The sequence below is a fragment of the Podarcis erhardii genome, assembly GCF_964252035.2.
Source record: "Podarcis erhardii genome assembly, chromosome: 3".
Taxonomy (NCBI): domain Eukaryota; kingdom Metazoa; phylum Chordata; class Lepidosauria; order Squamata; family Lacertidae; genus Podarcis; species Podarcis erhardii.
Window position 1 is genome coordinate 112366254 of NC_138507.1, and position 22148 is coordinate 112388401.

Here is a 22148-nt window from a genome sequence, read left to right on the forward strand (position 1 = left end):
AAGTGCAAGTAGATAAATAGGTACCGCTCCGGCGGGAAGGTAAACGGCGTTTCCGTGCGCTGCTCTGGTTCGCCAGAAGCGACTTAGTCATGCTGGCCACATGACCCGGAAGCTGTACGCTGGCTCCCTCGGCCAATAAAGCGAGATGAGCGCCGCAACCCCAAAGTCGGTCACGACTGGACCCAATGGTCAGGGGTCCTTATTCCAGTGAGGGGTGTTTTCTACGAGGCAGGCCACAAATCTTGCTATTTACGCAGGAGGTCACCCAGTCCTGATCCCTGGTCTATCCAGTTAAAAGCAGAGAGCTCAACTGTCCCGTCTTTCATCACACAAAGGGTGTTCCCAAGCACACTGAGGGTGCCTTGTAGGTAATGGTCACAACCCACACCAGCCACTCTTTCACAAGGCCTAAGAAGGGGCCTTAACTGCAGAGCAACGTGTGCACAGAGCTTCCCTGCACAAGGCATGGATCCTGGACCAATCAGTATCCCACCTTGTATGGAGGAGCTGTGCACATGAACACTGGTATATATACAGAAGGCTCCTTCTCACTTACGGAGCGCATGTAGGTATCTCTGCCAGGCTTGGTGCTGCCGGGGCATGTGACCATCCGACATATCAGGGGGCAGAGCCTGTGGCTCCATTATCCTTTCAAGCACCCTTAAAGTGACTGATCTCTCAGCATCCCGATTCATAAAATTCAGATAAACCTACTGTCAGGGAACTGCCATCGGAGAGTCAGGTGGTGGAAGGGCTCCAGGAGGCTAGGAGACCCTCAGATGCTGAGGAAGGAACCAGCAGGGGGAGAGAGAGAGTTCCTGCAGAAACTCAGTCGGAGGGAGGGCTCCAAGATACTTCCAGTGAGAACAGCGGAGAAGTCTCAGGACCTCCGCTGGGGACGCCTACTCCGCGCAGGAAACTGTCACGCAGAGAATCCAGAAGGAGAGTTTCCGTTAAGGAACTCTTATGTTGGCGTAAATTCCGGAAGCGCCCACTGACGGATTCTGCCAGCGATTGAGGTAGCCAGGCACCCATGGCTCCGCGATCTGGGAGAGTTTTAGAAACTGATTGCATGAGTTGAGAACTCAACCATTTACGCACAAGCAGCCCCTTAACCCATAACAACTACATTGCAAAGTTGTATGAGAACATAGGAACCTGCCTTACACCATATCAGACCTTTGGTTCATCTTGCTCATCTCCAGGGCTTCAGGCCTTCTGGAGATGCCAGGAATTGAGCTGTGGACCTTCTGACCTCAAAGCAGATGTTCCACCACTGAGCTATGGCCCCGCTGTGCATATCCAAGGAAGAGAGGAAAGCTTAGTGTCTTCTGGTTAATTTGTGATAGCTATTTCTCATGGGCAGCTGCCGCTGAGTGAGCCACCTGCACATGGGAAATCTTACTTCTTGTGGCCACTTCTCATAGAATTCTCTCCATTTCACCACCCTACGTGCCGGGCGGTATGTTTGTGGTGACCTGAAGGCGAGCCAGACAGTGACAACCAGTCAGCATGGTAAGCTGGTGTGCAAACATCACACCAGAGACGTTTCCAAACAGCACCTGAGGGCTGGTTCATCCATGCCATTTCATCCCTGGACCAGCTACTAGCAACAGTGGCTCTGTTGGAGGAAGCAGGCCTCTGAAGACCAGTTGGTGGGAATTTCAAGTGTGGACAGTATTGTTGCTCCCAGATCCTTCTTTTAAATAAGAAGAAGAAGAAGAAGAAGAAGAAGAAGAAGAAGAAGAAGAAGAAGAAGAAGAAATTATTATTACCCCGCCAATCTGGCTGAGTTTCCCCAGCCACTCTGGGCGGCTTCCATTCAAGTGTTAAAAACAGTACAGCATTAAATATTAAAAACTTCCCTGAACAGGGCTGCCTTCATATGTCTTTTAAAGATAAGATAGCTGCTTATTTCCTTCACATCTGAAGGAGGTTCTACAGGGCGGTCACCACTACCGAGAAGGCCCTCTGTCTGGTTCCCTGTAACCTCACTTCACGCAATGAGGGAACCGCCAGAAGGCCCTTGGTGCTGGATCTCAGTGTCCGGGCTGAACGATGGGGGCGGAGACGCTCCTTCAGGTATACAGGGCCGAAGCCGTTTAGGGCTTTAAAGGCCAGCACCAACACTTTGAATTGTGCTCGGAAACGTACTGGGATCCAATGCAGATCTCTCAGGACCGGTGTTATGTGGTCCTGGCAGCCACTCCCAGTCACCAGTCTAGCTGCCGCATTCTGGATTAATTGCAGTTTCCGGGATACCTTCAAAGGTAGCCCCACGTAGAGCGCATTGCAGTAGTCCAAGCGGGAGATAACTAGAGCATGCACCACTCTGGCCAGGCAGTCCACAGGCAGGTAGGATCTTAGCCTACGTACCAGGTGGAGCCCTGGACACAGAATTAACCTGTCCCTCCATGGACAGCTGTGAGTCCAAAATGACTCCCAGGCTGCGCACCTGGTCCTTCAGGTACACAGTTACCCCATTCAGGACCTTCCCATAGGCATCTGGTTGGTCACTGGGGTGGATTAGAAAGGTCTGATCTGGCAGGCTCTTCATATTTCTTTATGTTCTTAAAACCGTGTCATCAAGTGCAGCAGCAGAACTTCCATCTCTCCTTGAACAACTGTGTGTCATTGGATCTGAGTAGTCAACAGATGTACCATGCTTGTAAGTTTCCACAGCTGTAAACTAAACTTCACGTCTGGATTGTTTCTCCTCCCCTCTCCCAAGTATCCTACAGTATCACAACAGCAGCAGGTTCCTTACTTTCAGAAATTTGAATATATCCATTGTTTTGTGACTGCTTCCAATCTGGGGGGAAAGGCCGTCAAAGGCATCTATCCCACTTTGGTACAGAGGATTATCTGATAGCCAGCTTCAAATATCTAAAGGGCTGTCACATGGAGGGTGGAAGCTTGCTTTCTTCTACTCCAGGACTCAAACTAATGGATTCCAGTTACGAGAAAGGAGACTCCTGCTAAACATCAGGAAGAACTTTCTGGCAGTAAGAGCCATTCAACAGTGGAACGGACTCCCACAAGAGGTGGTGGGCTCTCTTTCCTTGGAAGTTTTAAAGCAGAGGTTGGATGGCCATCTGTCATGGATGATCTGGTTGAGATTCCAGTCCGTTTCCGAGCACAATTCAAAGTGTTGGTGCTGACCTTTAAAGCCCTAAACGGCCTCGGTCCTGTTTACCTGAAGGAGCGTCTCCACCCCCATTGTTCAGCCCGGACACTGAGATCCAGCGCCGAGGGCCTTCTGGCGGTTCCCTCATTGCGAGAAGTGAGGTTACAGGGAACCAGAGAGAGAGAGGGCCTTCTCGGTAGTGGCGCCCGCCCTGTGGAACACCCTCCCTTCAGATCTGAAGGAAATAAGCAGCTATCTTATCTTTAAAAGACATCTGAAGGCAGCCCTGTTTAGGAAAGTTTTTAGTATTTAATGCTGTATTGTTTTTAACACTCGATTGGGAGCCACCCAGAGTGGCTGGGGAAATTTAGCCAGATGGGAGGGGTATAAATAATAAATAATAAATTATTATTATTATTATTATTATTCCTTCATTTGCAGGGGGTTAAACCAGGTTCACCCTCAAGATCCCTTCCAACTCTACAATTCTGTGATCCTAGGATCAGCCATATCTGTCATGACCAACAGCTGCCCCCCCTTACAGGATGTTCACTTGGGAAGGGCTGACGTGCCCTTACCCCCAGAGGCTTCATTTAAATACCAAACCCTTGCAAAGTAGAGGAAAAGCCCTCATTTTAAATGAAAGACACAGAAATGCAAACACTGCTATTATGTTCCAAGTGTAATTTGCTAAATGAGCAGAAGGGCCTGATCGCAACTGGATGGCGAGGTCCATGCCCTGCTTTCCAGACGTCAAAATATTTAGCATCTCCAATTAAATCAAATGGGACTTAATTGCTGGGTGAAGAGGGCTCATTCATAGTTTTCCAAAAGTGTGCATTTCTAAGGATTTTTAAACTTCTTTTTTAAAGATACCCCCGATGCTAAATGCTGAATGAGTGTTTCTGTCCCGGGAGAGTTAGCTACTTTCTATCTTTCCCCTTTTCTCCTTTCCAGTGCGCAGCGCTGAAGATAAAGGAGGGAAAAGTGCCCTCCTTTTCAGGCGATAGTAATCTGAGACTTTTCCGTTACATGAGGCTCTTAACAAAAGAGCGTAATTCTACCAGCTTGCTTTTCGGAAGCTACCATTGCCTCTCGGCCGCGTGCCCGAGTAGGTGCCCATCCCCTCCCGCTTGGGAACGGGCGCGCGCCCCCAGCTCTCGGCCTCCTCTCCGGGGACCTTTGGAGAGGCGCCCCTGCGCGCGGATGCTCTCGATCCCCAGCGAGCTCCGCCTCGCTTGGCGCGCGCGATCCACCGCCTTGCGCTCCCCACCCCGCCGCCTCCCGCCATTGGTACAGCCCTCCACAATGCTTTATGCTAATCAGTGACATCACCGCCACTAAATACGCCGCCAGTGGCTACTGGGGGATCTTGCAAAGTAGCAGAAAGGTCTGAGAGGTGCGGGGAGAGGAGGGAGGGAGGGAGGGAGGAAGGAAGGAAGGAGCACGAAAGCAGCGCGGGCGCGCGCGCGCGGGCGCTTCGACTCTGGACTTGCAACCTGGGCGGGTTGTTTTGTGTCTCTTTTTTTGCGTGGATCCGGATTGCAAGTAAAGAAAGCTTGCAACCCGATCGCGCGCAGGGGGATCGCCAGCAGCCCACGCGGGTTTAAGTTCGCGCGCGCGCGCGCTAGAGGATGCCCTCCTCCGCCGGACTGCTTTGAATCGAATCGGGTGTGGGACTGAGATCGGAGAAGGATTTCTTGTCATTTTTAAAGGGATCGTGGAGCGAAAGGGCACCACGCGCCCGAGGAAACTGGGATCCGCCTGGATTGGTCTTTGGGCGCAACCTGTGGCTTGCGTCGGTTCCCTCCTCTTTGGAAGCGCATCCGTTCCGTATCGCATGCTGGGATCTTAACCTCCGAGCGGCTCCCTCTCCTCCATGGAAGTGCAGAACCCGGCTAGCATGCCCGTGCCCTTGTCCCCCGCGTGCCCCGCCTCGGTGCCATACAATTACAATCAGCTGGAAGGGAGGTTCAAGCAGTTGCAAGGTAAGCGCGGCTGCACTTCGCTTTCCCTCTCATCGGTAAAATAAAATAATGGAGCGTCGCTGCTGCTCCAAACGGCGACTCGATCCCGATACTCCTTCGAGCTTCGCTTTGGCGGCACGCGCGCAAAGGGCACCCGATTTCGAAAAGAATAGGTGTATTATATTCCCTGGTTCTGCCAGGCTGGTTTTCCTGGTTGCACGGGATCCCGGTCACGGTAACCTCCTCCTGGAAAAGGTGATCCGGGGCCCCTCTCGGACTCTGCCTTTGAGAACAATAGGACAAGGAAATGGGGGAAGAGGGAGTGGTCTTTTTGTCTGAAACCCCCTCCGGCGATTTACAGCCTTCAGGTGTAAAATCTCTCCCTCTCCCTGGCTCTGTGATCCTTTGGGCGCCCTCGGGCGACCACAGGATGACTCCCAACCGTTTCAGGTGGGCATCCCTCACCTACCTGGGCAACCCCATTCCTGGCATGCCATGGATTATGGCTTTTATCTTGGGGGTTTTGTGGGGGGGGGGAGAGAGATGTCTTTCCCAGGGCTGACTATGGAAGCCTGGGGTGCCCCCCCCAATCCGCTTTCTCATTCGCATGAAACAATGACAACTAGGAAATGTGGTAGTTCTGGAGCTGTCAAAATATGATGGAGCCAGGTTGTCCTTGGCAATTTTAGAGCAGTGTGTGTGTTTTATGTATGGTGGATTCTCTGGCGTGGATGAAATAAGGACAATTCAGAATCTAAAGCTGATTCTCCCTCTCTCTCTATTTCACACACAGACATCTCACACATTTCCCCTCTCTCCTGGAATTGCATATCTTCAAAAAGCAGTTAAAAGTTCAAACCTCAGTGTATATATTTCTTATTTTTGCTCCCTGCCGTCCCACAGACTCGAGCGCTGTGGTTCCTGTCAGAAAGTGAGCTCCAAGAATGTAGTTTTTTTGGCTTGGCCATCTTCCAAGCCCACAATTTTATGATTCTGTGTTGGTTTTTCTCTTAATTTCTTGGCATGGGGGTAGGGGGTGGGGAAGGAATCCATTGTAATATGTTGATCTTTGTGGAAAGCACACAGAAGTGATCCGGCGCTGGATACAAATGGATTAAAAACCAGCCATACCTTTTGAAACATTGTCGAGCAAAGTAGACATTGGCTTGGGGCAGGATGGGAAGGTGAAGCAAAATTGGGCTCCAAATCTATGCAGCGCGAGTTAGAAGTTATACGTGGGATCTACAACTTGCCAGCCAGCCAGCCTGGCCCTTTTGTGGGATACTCCCAATTCATTCCTTCTCCCAGTTTTCCAACCAGCTGTCTGTCTCCATTCTCTGAGCACTGATCCTACTGGGGTTCACGTTGGGCTATTTTTAGTCCCTGCCGCTAGGTTCCCCTTTAAAGTTCTTCCATGCTTTTGCAAACCTTTGGGTTTTCCAGAGCAAGCCAGCTGATACCTCTTTTAGCAGTATGCATGCCCAGGTTGCTTTTCTGACTCTCTCTGCCCTTTGACCAGAAGGCCTCCATGCCAGATCTGGTAAAAAAATAAATAAACCCCTCAAGTTAAAAAGCGGATTGCCATGTGACATAGGGAAAGGTGGCCTAAAGCTTAAAAATTAAGTATACGCCAGCAGCCTCTTGGGTGTGTGAAGTTCTTTTGAATCCTAGCTTGCTCCTGGAAGAAGCCATGGCCATTGGGCGTGAAATCACACCCCCAGTCTCTCCCCTGACACAGCCCTAAAGAAGCAGGTTTATCACCTTGTCAGTTTCACTGCTTGAGGAATTTATTTGCAGCCCGTTTTGCTTGTGGTTTTGAATTGTGCTCTAGCAGAAATAAATGCCAAACCCTCTGCGCTGGTGTGGCGAAGATTAAGATTTAATTGAAAAACACAACAGCAGCTGAATTGGAAGGAAGATATGGAGGAAGGGTCTCCCTGTTGCAGGACAATCCATCACAAAGGCCTGTCTATTCATAGAACAGCAGAGGATGTTGGAACTGGGGGAAATGGTGTTGAAATGCATTGTTTGGGGTGGGATTTAGGTACAGGAAGCAGTCTTCAAGAACGCACCAAATGCCAACGATTGGGATAAACGAACAGCGTGCTGTCACAAAGCTTCTGCTGACAACCCTGTGGAGTTTTTCTAAGTCTTTAAATGCCCCATTGTTTCTATATTTATTTAATTAGATTTATTGCTCGGGGGGGGGGGGGAGGAAACACTTCCTTAGCTCACTTGCCCTCCAAACCCATGAGATGAGCCAATAATTTCCTTCAGCTAAAAGACAGAGAAACTGTGATGCGTCTAAGGTTGCAGAATTCACCCTTGAAAAAGGTGGCATTTCAGTGCAAATCCAAATTGCAAATCTGTAACCCTGCTAGATCATAGCTTGTTGTTTTTTTAAAAAAAGAAAACTTAAAAAAATCGCTGGCATGTTGCCTCTAGAAGTTTTGCCACGAGAAAATGCACCCCCCTTACTGAAAAATGGTCCACCATATTTGTATGTTACCCAGTTGACTGCCCCAACGTTACCCAGTAAACTTCCTGACTGCACAGAGGGTTGGACCCCGATCCCTCTGATCCAAAACCAGCACCATCCACTATGGCACACGCAATCTTAAGATGCAAGTTTGTTCTGTCCCCCAAACGCTCTGCTCGTTTGCAATGCATTTAATTGCAGGAATCGCTGCTCCATTCAGTTAATTCGTAGTTTTGGTTGGCAGTGAACTGAGCACGAACCGTATCTAGTAATTGTAATACAAGTCTTGTGCTGCTAGCTGTTTCCTTAGCAACTCCTGTTCCGAAGAACCTTAATTCAAAAAATAAATAAATAAGACACTGTGAAGTGAAAATGTCAAATTAAAAAAATAGCAAAAATGTCCAGATGGTGAGAGCCTGAATCTTTGTGCTCCTGAGGCCGACATCAGATGGTACCCCAGGGATATCATAATATTTTGTAGAACCTCGCTCATGCTTTTGTAAAAAGTATTGCTTTCCTTCATTTATGTGAGCAAACTTTATATATATATATATGATATGATATGATATGATATGTTATGATATGATATGATATGATATGATATGATATGATATGATATGATATGATATTATATTATATTATATTATATTATATTATATTATATTATATTATATATATACACACACACACAATATTTGCATGCTAGCAGAACATGGATGAGGGAATGCCCTGTTCTTAGAAAACATGAGTCGCATCTGCACTATGCATTCAAAGCACCATCATTCCACCTTAAACACTCGTGGCTTTCCCCCAAAGAATCCTGGGAAATGTAGTTTCTTATGGGTGCTTTGAGAGTTGTTAGGAGACCCCTATTTCCTTCACAGCACTGCAGTCCTTCCCAGGGAACTCTGGGAAGTGACATGTGTCCCATTTAGCCTGCCTCCAGAGCCCTAAGTTCTCCTGCTGCACTTAGGGCTCCTCCACACTTCCGCTTGTGCTGTGCCTAAAAAGTATGGGTCTGAGTCGTTTTCTGCTTGACTCATGCTTCCTAGGCGTCAGTCTGAATGGTTCTCCCCTCACCCTGCTCCTTTCCCAGTGAAAACCAGCTCTTTAGTGCTAAACTGGAGCCGACAGCAGTCGTCAATCAGAGAAAACCTGAAGTGCTGTTTGCTCCGATTGAGCGCTAAAGAGCAGTTTTCCTGGAGACAGGGGAAGCACACATTCTACTCATGTAAAAACACCAGGCAGGCCCCACAAATAACCAAGAGATGCATTTTAAATAAAAGGACACATTCTACTCATGTAAAGACACGCTGATTCCCGAACTGTCCGCAGGCCGGATTGAGAAGGCGAATGGGCCGCATTTGGCCCCCGGGCCTTAGGTTGCCTACCCCTGCCCTAGGCCAACCCCAACCTGTCTCACCACCAAAGGAATACAAGCGAATAGTAAAGAGAACCCACGCAAGTGACACTGACACAAAACCCCACATGTGCAGTAAGTAGAATAAAAGCATAACCCCTCACCCCACTCACCATTCCTCCCTCCACCTCTTTCCCCCTTTTTCTTCCTAATGTAACACTAATGTCTCAGCAAATGAAACTGATCTGTAGGAAATGTAACTTGAGAAAAGAGACATTGCACATACTTTTGTAAACCAAGAAATCTTTAATAAATATATATTTCTTAAAAGGCAGTTTAAAACAAATCACAGTCAAAGAATGGGGTGTGTCCTGTTATTGTTAATTTGATTTCGAGGAAGTACGGCCAAATGGCTATATTGCTGGCAAAACCCACATCTCAGTTGTGTGTAGAGACACTAGAACGTGCTGACCTAACAAATGCTGTTGATGGGAGATGTAAATGTCGTGCTGAGAGATATTTTGAAGACGGTTCCTTCCTTTCTTTGCCCCGTGGTGTGGCATATTAGATAATTAAACGGGCAGGTGCTACAACACTCCAGCGTTTAGTTGCATTAATTTTCAGAATTTATAGCGGAGCTGTTATTAATGTGGGCAACGTATAATTACAGTGTTTCTTTCGGAATGCTGGATTGCACAAAGGGGTGTGGATTTGGCTGTCTTCCGAATGATTGGGGTTGGGTCTGGTTGGTTTTGTCAAGCGGATTAACTTGTAGTATCTATGCAGATTTGCCTCTCCTGTGGGAAAAGAGGCACCTGACTCCGAGATAAAGTCATTGAATTGCTAGCTTTGATGAGAACATTAGCAAGTTTGATCAGTGAACAGATCTGTGCTCGAAGGTGTGGGGCGAAAGTTGAAATTTGCGCTGCCAAATCCTGTCAAAAACATTTTGGTACGGTGTGCTCAACTATTGTTTGGCCCGCAGTTCTTGCAGATAGTCAGTGTGAGTGAAGTCAAGGCTTGGTGGGTATCACAACCATCCAGAAATTTTCGTTTGGCTAGAAGGTTTCCTAAGATATCCTCAAGCAGGGGCTCTTTTGCTCTTCTTCCTTTCTGATGAAGTTGACGGTAGTCCATGAAAGTTTATGCTGTTTTAAATCTGATAGTCTTTAATGCAGGTAAGGGGACCTTTCTCAGTTCTGAAGGTCAGGTTGAGAGGGCTGCGTTTGTCCATTCTGTTCTTCATTCCTCACCCTTGCTTTTAAGGTTCCACAAAACTCTTTGTTGTTGATGCTGCTAAAGTCTAACGATTCTACTGCACTGGAAAGTCATATTTCCTGTTATGTATATGTATGAGCCTGTCAGTTTCATGAAATCATCACCTGTGGTCCTGCTCTGAATGCCTCCACTCTCTGAAGTTACATGAGTGCTGGTCAGGGCCTTATTGAATTAGTGCCCCAACTATGGAATACCCCAGAAATACTCATTTGGCGCTGGCCTTTCTGTTTTTACATTCCAAGTCAAAACAGTCTTGTTTGCTAGTGGATGATGTTTCTCCTTCTCTGCACAGTTTCAGATCTACCATTTACTTGAGGCCCACTTGCTCCTAGCTTGGTTAAACAACTTTAGATTATTTTAGATCAGTTTAAATGTGAGTCAGCAAAAAGAAATCAATATCCAGCGAACACAACCTCTGTTTGCAGTTGTAATCTAAAAACAGGTTCAGCATCCTTACCATATGCCTTTTCGTTTTCAGCGCAAAACCTGCCCTAGTGAGTAGAAAGCTGTCAAAGAATCACGTGACAGAAATCAAACAATCAATCTGACAGAAACTGCATTTCCAGCGTCCAACACTTTAAACAGAGGTGGTTCCCTCTGATGCCTCAGTATAAAAGCCCCTCTAATATTCTTAAAAGGGTCTCTTCTCCAGTCTTCGGAGAGTAGCTGGAAGGGGAGAGGCAGAAAAAGGTCCTCCTTTCCTTCCACTCTGCAGTTTTAATCTGAAATTTTAGGTGCGGTACTGCGCCCAGAGCTCAGAAACTGCTCATGCTAAGGAAAATCCCTGTCGCATAAAGGCACCTAGAACAATGGGACTTTCAAACACTGCTCGCAACATTCAGCTTCATTGGATTATCCAATGCGAGAGGGAGGAAAAACCTCACCCATCGCTTTTCTCCACACCATGCCTAATTGTGTACACCCCCCATTTATTTGCCCTCTCCCCCCCAAAAAATAGAAAACTCCAAATATTGCAAACTTTCCTCCCAAACCAACACCACAGCCCAACAGAGACAGTAGTGGCATGATTTCATTTATAATTTCACATATTTATTTAAGAACATTTATATGCCAGTTTGATGGAAGGGGCATATCTCAGTGCTACAAGCATCCGCATGGTTCTGTAAGCATGGTCACTGTACAAGGTCTGGATGGGTTAAACAGATTTCCTACTGCTGCTCAGAGACCAATTCAGACTAAACTCTCAAGTTTTTAATTGTTGGCAATGCAAAAAGTGTACAGCTGTGTTTTTGTAACCAGGTCGTGACTCACAAGCACTTGCTCGCACTTTGCGGCGTTTCCTAAGCCTGTTCTGGCCAACGCGGTTGTGCAGGGCCTGTGTTTCTTGTCACAACGGGAGTGTTAACTTTCTTTGGGGCTTGTATTCCAAAATCTGCTCCAGCAGATAATAGACCGTAAGGTCATGAACCATTAATGCCGCACAGTATGCTCTGTTAAAGGGAATAACAGCACCTTGTTGTTCCTCTCTCGGTGTTGCAGGAAGAGACGCAAAGTATTAAATGCAAGCATGGAACCATAGGTCTGGGATGAAGAACATGCTTAGCAGGAGGTAGGTTGCAAGTTGAATCCCTGGCCCAAAAGGGGAAAAGAAACAGGTAGCAGGTGATGGGAAAGACTTCTGCTAGATCCTATAGAGCACAGCTTTCCAAACTTTTCATGTTGGTGACATGCATCATTTCGCGACACGGTAATTCAGTTTTACAAGCAAACTGGAGGTTAAACTAACCCCCTTCCAGCCCTGGGAGGAGTGTGGGGCGTGTTGGTGCAACACACTTACACACTGCAGCCGACACAGTAACATGTCGTGGTGCATATTTTGGAAAGCTCCATCATAGAGATTTGTTCTTGTGGGTTTATTTCAAATGAGTAAAAGAAACAGAGGCTGCTTTTCTCCCATGTCAGCTTCGTAGCAAGCTGCAATGCCCAACTGACCTAGGAAATAGCAAGAATCCCTTTGAAACAGGAATACAGGGATGGTGCCTTGCATTCTGAACTCTGAGCCAGTGTACCTTAAGGAGTGCCTTCACTCATATCAACCTCCTAGGTCAGTCAGATCTTCAGAGGAGGCAAGATGAGAGGCAAGGCTGGTGACTTGATGGAGCAGAGCCTTCTTGGTATTGGTGCCACAGCTTTGGAACTGGGGAGGCTTGCTATGTTTTGAACAATGGCCTCAGCAGTACAGGGGGCAAAGCTTCAAAGGTACCTGGACAGCTCCATGAAGAGCTCAGGCTTAATGTTGCTTCAGCAGCAGCCATCCTCAAATATTTCAATTGCTAGTTGTGTCTTTGGTAAGAGAAGCCTCTTCATTCACTGCTATAACCACCCCCACCCCCAGGATCTTCTGGTGAATGGCAGGTAATAATGGTTATGAATTTAAGGGGGCCCTGCCAGCTTTAGCAGTTTTTGACTTGGACAGAGCGAGAGAGACTGTGTGTCACAGTCCCGTTCACAGGCGATCAAAGTCCTGGCAGGGGACGTTAGGACCGGGGGCAAGATAGAGGGGTGGGAGCAGGAACAGGGGTCCAGAAGCCAGGAAGCCAAGGGTCTGAGGGCCGGGAGTCAGGAAGTCAGGGGTCCGAGGATCAAGAAGCAAGGAGTCAAGAAGCCGAGGTTCAAGGATCAGGAAGCAAGAAGCCAAATGCAGCAAGGCAAGGAATGTGTTGCTGTGGCAAATTGCCAAAGGGAAATGCTGACCTTATATCCCTTCCCAGCTCTTGCTACCAGGTTCTGTGAGTTACCAATCGGCCTCACCTTTGTAACTGCGCCTTGCCTCTTCAGAACAAACTTAGGAAGGCCCCAGTCCTGCAAAGTCCTGTTGGTCACAGGGCCTGGCTCCTGCATGCACTCCTGACACTGTGATTCCCCTGGAGCTTCTGAGCTGGAGGCCTCTGAGTTAGAGAAAAGCAGGGCGGTGCTTTCAGGCTGGAGAGGTGCCAGCACAATGGGCTTTCCTTTGCAGAAGTGCTTCTGTTTGGCCATTTTCTCTTGCATTCTGATCCTTAGCCTTGTCCCCTGAAGAAGGAGAGTCTTGACTCAAGTCATGACAAGGCCAAAGCGGTCCAGTCCATTTTGACTTTCAGTAAGGCTGTGGAGAATTTTGCTGCTGTTCTGCCAACTTTTTAGCGGGTGCTGATTTGTTTGTGGAGAGTCTCGAGGTCATCATGTCTGCTCCTTTTTTTGTACTTGTTTGTCCTTTTGTTACAGTTGGTTATTCAGATAGTTGTTGATCCAACATATGCAGTCACTGTTGGCCCCTGGTCCACCTTGAGTTGGCAAAAAGACGCTATGTAAACAAATTTATTTATTCTAACAATACTTCCAAGAGGTAATTCCACTGAGCCACTACTTTTTGTTATGGTTAGGTTTTGCCAAATCTGTAGTGACCAGTGATTTGGAACTCAACTGTTCCGGCACCATAATTCTGTATGTATCTTATCTCAGAGTGTTTCTGTGGGGGAAACCCTTTCGTTGGCAGGAATCAACACTTAGCAAGACAAGTGAGTAAGACATTTCCTTGCATCCCAGTGACATGATGAACAGATGCTGCTTCAAAAACGCGTAATGCTCTAGCATACCTCGAAAGTGTCCCAACAAAAACATGTAAAAAGGTGGCACAGAGTTCTTCATCAGGCGAACCTTTGCAGCCCATATAACTAAAAATACTTTGATACTTTAGTACGAAGCAACGTTAGCGGTGCACATCCCTTATTATGCATGCAATTTTTGGATGGATTTTTGCTCTTAACTATGCTCTCCCTTGAGTGCCATTAAAATATGCCTTAATTTAAAGCACTGAAGGAAAGTTGGTGAAGAGAAAATTATAGTGTTGCATCCTGATTCATAGAAGCCGTTTCCTGCATTGGATTCCCCCCTCCTTTTTTAAACTGGGCAGTTTGTTGTGTTTCCTATTATGCATTGCCCAGATGTTCATGGCCAGAATTTCAAGTATAGCTATGGTCTGCCTTTGTCCTACTGCTGCCCCCTGCCAAGCCTGCGCAAGGTTATAGTGCAGGTATTTAATTACTGCACTTCCTTCAAAGGGGTTTTGTCTCCTTCCTGCCACCCTTCAGTTCCCATTTAAAAACTGTGCTGAGCAGGATTAAATGTCTCTGCGTTATTCAGTTTCAGTGCAAGACGTTAACACAGCCCTGGCAACATAAAGGAGCGCAGTCGTCTTATACTAAATGAATCGCTCCAAAAACGTTGGCTTTAAAAGAGTGGGAACTTGTATTCCCTTCCTCCACCTCCTCTCTTTCTCTGAGCATGCAAAATATTTGATATTCTGCTTTCTGTCTTGGAAGTGTTTGAATATTTCGGAAGGGTGCCACCATGCATGTCCCGAAATTGTAATTATAAGAGCTGTTGCTAGGGCTAGTTACTAGAACAGACAGATTCTCAATGGTTCAGATGCTATTTTTTTTTAATTTGGGAAACGAAACTCCAGTAATAAGTTTTATTAGAGCCTTTGGAGATTTTATCTTGCTTATGGTACTATTGGAAACAGCCATAGCTTTGTGGTAGAGCAGATACTTTGCATGCAAAACATTCCCTGTTTCTTCCTGTATTCTTAGGATTGGGCAATTGCAGAGCTATCAGAACTGATGGTTTGATTCAGTATAAGGCAATTCCCTGTGCTCTGGTAGTACTATCAGTGTAAAGGGTGGGCTAATATTATGAATTAAATTTGTATACCACCCTTCATCCATAGATCTCAGGACTGCAATGCCTCAAGAACTGCCTCTTTCCATATGAACCTACCCGGACCCTGAGATCATCTTCTGAGGCCCTTCTTCATGTGACTCCTCCTTGAGAGGTCCAGAGGGTAGCAACATGAGAACGGGGCCTTCTCTGCAGTGGCTCCCGGTCTGTGGAATGCTCTCCCCAGGGAAACTTGCCTGGCGCCTTCATTATACAGTCATACCTTAGGTTGAAGTAGCTTCGGGTTGAGCATTTTCGGGTTGCAGTCCATGGCGACCCGAAAGTAACGGACGCTCAAAATAACATCACATGCATGCGCGGAAGTGGCAAATCATGACCCGCAGATGCAGGTTGAGTTCGCTTCAGGATGCGAACGGGGCTCCGAAACGGATCCTGTTCGCATCCAGAGGTACCACTGTACACCTTTTGGCGTCAGGAAAAAAACGTTCCTTTTTAACCAGGCCTTTGGTTGATCTGAGTTACATCCTATGCCCTTTTAAAATGTGGTTTTTTTTGTGTGGGGCTATTGGGTTGTTGTTTTTATTTTTATTAGGTATTGTCAGAGCTGCCCTAGGTCCCAGTTCACAAAGGACCAACGCCCGTTCTTGTTATATACAAAAGTCTTTATTGAAGTTCAGTTTTGATTTCAAAGCCGCGGCGCGCAGCTCTACGTCTTGAACTCTAGACCGCTGAAGCTCCGTCTGAATCTCCTCCCTCCAGGCACCAGTTTAAGACTCTAGCCCTGCTCCACCTCTTCCTCTGCTCTTTCCTCCTCTGGGTCCGCCTGTCCGCTGGGGTCTTGCCCTTTCTAGACTCTTCTGACGCTGAGTCCCCTGAGTCTTCCCCCCGCCTCTGGCGGGCTTTAGGACCTGGTTCCCAATCCGGGTTTTCTGCTGTCCCGCGCGCCTGTACATTCGAACTTGGCGGCCGCGCCCAGCCGGCAACCTTCCTCCTGACCGTTACACTGCTCCTGTCACTGCTTCCCCCTTCGGGGGGGCTAGCTGGTCCTGACCTCCCTTCCGTTCCCTCACTCTCCAACAGAGGCATGGTTAGCCCTGACTCATCTTCTCTCCCTACTGGAGGAGACGCTGGCCCTGATGCATGGGACTCTTCCCCCCCACTAGGCTCTGGTGGGGGAGCTGGCCCTGATCTCTCGCTGCTGCTTTGGGAGTCCCCGCTGGCCCCTTGCTTCTGGTGCGCCCCCCCTGGGACCCCCCTTGCCCTGGCCCTCGGCGCCCCCTTCTGGGAATCTTCTGATTCGCTGGAGAGGCTCATGGAATCTCTCGGGCCACTGTCATACTCCCCTATGCTGCCCTCCGATTCTTCCCCTTCGCTCTCCATTTCCTCTTTCCCCTGTGCCTCTGCTCCTGAGCCCCTGACAGGTATTTTGTGGTTTTATATCTTGATTTTATTCTGTGAACCACCCTGAGACCCTGAGACCACCCTGAGATATAGGGTGGTAAATTAAATAAACAAACAAACAAACAAATAAATAAATCTTAAGCACAATAAAAAGGCATAAATAGATCACTTCTCCAATGAACATATGGTCTATACTGTGGTGCCCCGCAAGACGAATGCCTCGCAAGACGGAAAACTCGCTAGACGAAAGAGTTTTCCGTTTTGGAGGTGCTTCACAAAACGAATTTCCTATGGGCTTGCTTCGCAAGACGAAAATGTCTTGCGAGTTCCTGAGGGTTTTTTTCCCCTTTACCCCCCCCCCCTTTTTCTAAGCCGTTAAGCCGCTCATCCGCTAAGCTGATAAGCCGCTAAAAGCCGCTAAACCACTAATAGCACTAATCCGCTAAGCCATCAATGGGCTTGCTTCGCAAGACGAAAAAACCGCTAGACGAAGAGACTCACGGAACGGATTCTTTTCGTCTTGCGAGGCACCACTGTATTTCAGCAGCAGTGGAGACAACAAAAGTGGAAGGGTCCCTTTAATGTCAAAGTCCTGAAAAAGTACTGTAATGAGTCTTCCCCCCCCCTTTTAATTAAGAGATACTTTTATTCAGGCTTCTAAAACTATGGTGTTGTAGCAAACATTAGTCATTCTCAGAAGGGAATGGCGGTAACTAACACAGGCCCAGTAATTTCAATGGGTCTACATTTAGTAGAACTTGGTTGGATTATACCCATAATTGTTTCTAGGCCCTGGAGTCAGCAGACATCACCTTTTGAAACTGTTGGGGTTGTAGCACCTTGGAAAGGCCTAGCCATGAAGCCTGCCCCTTGGAACTTATCCTTTTTAACTGTCCAACCAACACTGGGAAACTGAGCCTGGGAGCCGCCATTTTATTTTCCCATGGTGACACTCAGGGGCATTCTGCAAAAAGTAACAAGTCTTTGAGTTCTTCAGTGAAATGTACACCCCACCCTCCCAAGCTTGGTTCATGCCATACTTGTGCCAAGCTGGAACTCTCTGCTCCCTGCACAGGTGCAACTGGAGCTCAGCTATATGTGACCAGCAACCTCGCATCTTGCAATCTGTTGCTGGGCTGCAGGGCTCCAGGCTAAGGAGGAGGGAGAAATCAAGCACCGGGTTTCTGTGTGCATGGAGCATAGCTGTCAACTTACAGATTTGTAAATAAGGGACCAGCAGCCTCAAAAATAAGGGACCACCAGCCAAAATAAGGGATTTTCCGGGCACAGGTATGTTCAACTTCTCAGCCCCTCGAGCCAAAGGCAGAAAGCCCAGCCAGCAGCCAAACGAAGCCTCAAGCAGTGGTTCCCACAGCGCAGCAACCCAGCAAAGGGGACGCAGCAAGGAAAACCACCATCACCTCTCCGCTGGGAAGCGCTGAGCAAAGGCGAGTCCCCAGGCAACGCGGCCAATTTGATCAGCACAGGCATGCAAGCTCCACCCACTAGTCGTTCTTAGACTCCTTATTGGGTGAGCAACGCAGCCAAGCAACACAGTTGGAGCCTCCCTCCTCCCTGGCCGGCAGGGAGGGAGGGAGAGGAGCTGCTTCCTTTGAAACCCAGGAAATTTAAGGGACATCATCAATAAGGGACAGCAGCGGGACACGACACTGGGATAAGGGACTGTCCCGCCAAATAAGGGACGCTTGACAGCTATGGCATGGAGCAGTCAATCATTTGCTCCATCACCCATAGGATGAACTGGTATGGCTCACAGTGGCCGTCTGCAGAAATCTCTGGCATTTGCAAGGCAAGAATAAAGATAAGGGTTTTCAGCTGTTGCCTTGCCCACTTTCTTTGCCTCTGGCCCCACCCACCGCAGACGTATGGCCCCCTGAAGCTTCTCCATGAGGAAGTGTGGCCCTTAAGCTGCCCAGGCTTCCTCACCTCTGCAGCAAAAATGCCAGCGTCCGTGGAGCCAGGAGTACCCGCTAGCTGTTGCCAGAGCATCAGTGTTTAATCTAGCTGGCTTTATTGGCTCCCAGAGGCAATGCTGTTAAACAGGTCTTGGGAAGGAAATCTGCCTGTGCTCCTGAGCAAGGATAGTCCTTTCAAGGTCGGGGTGAAAGGCCATTGCCAAGCAGAATTAGAAGCCTGGGGATTATGCTTCATTACGGAATTAATCCCTCATTGTTCACAAGCCCGAAATCGAGTGCGGCAGAATTATAAAAATAGGAAATGGCACGTAGGCCCATGTGGCTTCGCTCCCTTGTCTTTGCCACCCTGGCCTGGTTTTCCTGTCACTCAAAGCCTACTAGGACGTCTTCCAACGTAACTGGAAATCCATGTCTTGGGAGGGGAAGAAGTGATGCGAGGGCTTTTTCAAAGCAGGGAGAATTTATGCAGATGGCAAGGCAGTTTTTTCCTTGTAGTTTTCTTTTTGTATTTGTTTGTTTTTTAAAAAAATTATTATTATTTTATTTTGACAAAGTAATAACCATACGCGGAACGAGTCTGCCCCTGCTGCTTGATGGAGGTAGAAACTGTCTCTCATGCCTTGCTACGCTGCCGTTTCTACAGGGATATACGCTCGGTATTTATTACCCCTGCTATGCAAAAATCGCCAAATGAATCCGAACTTCAATGCCTAAAATCCCTGGTAGAAGACAAGGATCCTGAGATCAGGTTCAGGGTAGCCAAATTCTGTGCGATTGCCATAAAACTTAGGGAACAAGCTGTAATCATAATAAGAATAAAAATGTGCACCCCACCACCAAGACCATTCCATTGTAATTATCCAACCTCCTGAAATTTCAACACCTCTTGTGATGGTTTGACCCCTTTCTGTTTTAACAGTACAAACACCTTCCATATCTCCTTGAAATCATTTCTCCTGCATGTTCCCTGCCTTACCTTAATGGCACATGTAAATTTATCATTAACAGCTATATCCCACACCTCTTTATACCATTTTATATTCTGCTTGCCCCTTCCACTTCCTAGCTATCACAATTCGTGCAGCTGTCCGTTTCTTTCATCCCTGTTCCCACAAAGAACCCTGCAATCTTAGGTAGAAAAGCAGTCTGTCCCCTTTGGTGAGCACGCTCAACAACGTCAGAAGAGTCTACTGGATCAGGCCAGTGGCCCACCAAGTCCAGCGTCCTGTTCTCACAATGGCCAGCCAGACAAGCAGGTCCCCGGGCACAAGAGCTCTCTCCCCTCGTGCCGTTTCCAGCAACTGGCGTTCAGAACCATTGCTGCCTTCCACCATGGAGACAAGAGCTAGTAGCAGACTTGCACTTGTCTAATCCTCTTCTAAAGCCATCCAAGTCGGTGACCATCACTGTGCTGGGCCCAGGGGTAACCTGTGCAACATGCTCCAGGACCAGTCCAGAATCCAAAGGTTCCGCTAGGAGTCAGTCCGACAGGGCCAAAGCAAGAAACCAGGCAAGGACAGGTACAGCAATGTTGCTCCCACAACCTGGGGCAGGGCCTGGCAGCCTTTTATCTTTGTCGGGGTAGCGGCTGGTCCTGATCCCCCAGCGACTCACCTCCCTGTTTTGCCCGAAGGCGAGCACTCCTGCGAGTACTCAGGTCTCTCCTTCTCTCAGACCTTAGTCTCTGCAGCTCAGGAGACATCGGTTGGTTACTAGACCCAGGGGCCACCTCAGCCTCCCCTGACCCAACTGGTAGTGGAGCAGCTGTAAGTGATGGCCCAGCTGAAGGCAACGAGGGAATCCCCGCATCTGGAGCCAGGGCAGGCTCCGGCCCCTGACTCAGCCCAGCTGGTGTTTGTTGCAGGGGAACCTGTGCAGACTGGGACTCTTCAGGATCAGGCCCCAGGCTTGGTTCAAGTGATGCCTGAGGCAAAGGATCTGGTGTAGGCTGAGTCTCCTCTGGTTCCGAGCCCGAGTCCCAGGCCACCACAATCGCTGATTCCTGGGGCACCAAGTTCCATAGTTTCACTCTGTGCTGGCTATGCAGTGCTTAATTTATTTAAAGCACTGCTTCTCTGCTTTTCCACATGGTACAAGGGCAGCTTGCACCAAAATACAGAAAGCACAATAAAACAGCAGCCGGCTGGTCACTGAATGCACAATTTCATGTGCTCTACAGTTTTCTGTCTCCTCTCGGAAGAGAGAGCTCCAGCACACACACACACACCCTAACCAGTGATGAACATGACCAGTCAAAAGCTGTTTGGGTAACCTAACACTTTCTAAGACTCTTTGCAACCCTGAGTAGAGGAGAATATCTTCCTTTCACTGCATGGCTGGCCAGTTGTATTGTGTGGAAGGCCAAAACTAATATTTATATTTCATTGACCGTTTTCAGTGGAGAAATAAATGAAGGAAGTGAAAAAAGGGAGAGAACAAAAGAAAAAGGGGGGGAAAGTGCTCGAAGCTGTGATACAATATATGAGCATATAAGTAGTATGATTATTCAACAGAGCATGAAATTATTAACTAGTCATTGTAATTTTTATAAATGCATTCCTAATATCATTGTATTTATCCTTACACAATCTGCGCCTAAAAGCAATCTGGTCCGTATGTTGCAAGAGTGATCCTATCTTTTATCCATTAGTCAAAGGGGGCCATAGTATTGTCTTTCAAATGAATCAATATCCATCTTTTGGCAGAAATAAGGTCCATCTACGTAGAGCCACTGTCAAACAACATACAGTTGGTATGAGGTTTTAGGATATTATTATCAGCTGACAATGTTAATATTTCCCCCAAAGTAGTATTTATACATCTAAATACCTTCCTCCAAAAATTGGTAAGCTTCGGACATTGCATAAACATATGTTTCAAAGAAGCATTCTCCAGCAACACACTGATGTAGATAGTCCTTTTCTGTACAAGCGTATTGGAGTCTAATAAATTCTAAATATCCTTAGTTTTTAATCCAAGGACCCATTTGCTAGGGAAGCTAAAACATTGTCCCGGTGAATAGGAAAGCTCAGTTCTTTATTCCACTCATTTCTCATGTTCTGTAAGACAAATTGATTAACTGAAACCAGAAAACACTTGGCTTTGTGGTTCAATCCACAGCATTGCCAGGTAAAGGCTGGGGTATAGGAGGTTGCCTTATACAAAGTCAAACTATCGGTCTACCTAGCTCAGTATTGTCCACACTGACTGGGGACGCCAAGGTACATTGACATTCCCAGTGCTAGTTGGGGATGCTAGGGATGGACCACTGAATCTTCTGCGTGTGTGCCAGGAGGCAGAGGGACATTGTTCACTAGTACAATGGAGACGTAAGCCTTGACTCACTTGCTCCACGTGAGAGTGAAAAGGTCCATTCATATTGACCAAGCCCCTGTGTTGTGAATCCCTTATTGTGTCATGCTTGGCCGCGCAACCATTTCTGATCATTCCCCTCCTTGCTTGAAGAGCCAAGAATTCACTACTGGTTGTTACTGAGACTCGGTGAGTTTTCCCATTGGCTCAAAGGAGCAACAGCCGTCAAGGTTGTCTCATGCCTTCTTGTGGGTAGCTCAGTCGGTTAGAGCAGTGTTTCCCAACCTTGGGTCTCCAGCTGCTTTTGGAATACAACTCCCATCATCCCTAGCCAGCAGTACCAGTGGTCAGGGATGATGGGAAATGTAGTCCGAAAACAGCTAGAGACCAAAGGTTGGGAAACACTGGGTTAGAGCATGCTGCTGATAACGCCAAGGTTGCAGGTTTGATCCCCGTATGGGACAGCTGCATATTCCTGCATTGCAGGGGGTTGGACTAAATGATCCTCAGGATCCCTTCCGATTCTGTGATTCTATAGGAGTTCAGTGGGAATTGCTTCCAGGTAAGGTTGCAGCCTCAAAGACATGCATGATGTTAGCTAGATTCA

At 47.6% G+C, this 22148-nt stretch overlaps 1 protein-coding gene across 3 annotated transcripts in view; it reads left to right on the forward strand.

Moving 5' to 3' along the window:
• Positions 1-22148, forward strand: part of SPTBN1 (spectrin beta, non-erythrocytic 1) — a 238388-nt gene that overhangs the window by 93593 nt on the left and 122647 nt on the right. Inside the window, exon 1 of one of the 3 annotated variants that reach the window (XM_081854423.1) lies at positions 4557-5115. The exons of the other annotated variants lie outside the window; for them this stretch is intronic. Coding sequence (XP_081710549.1) covers positions 5007-5115 — 109 coding nt within the window. The 5' untranslated portion in view covers positions 4557-5006. Of the gene's footprint in view, positions 1-4556; positions 5116-22148 lie in introns of those variants that run through there. 3 annotated transcript variants of the gene reach the window in all.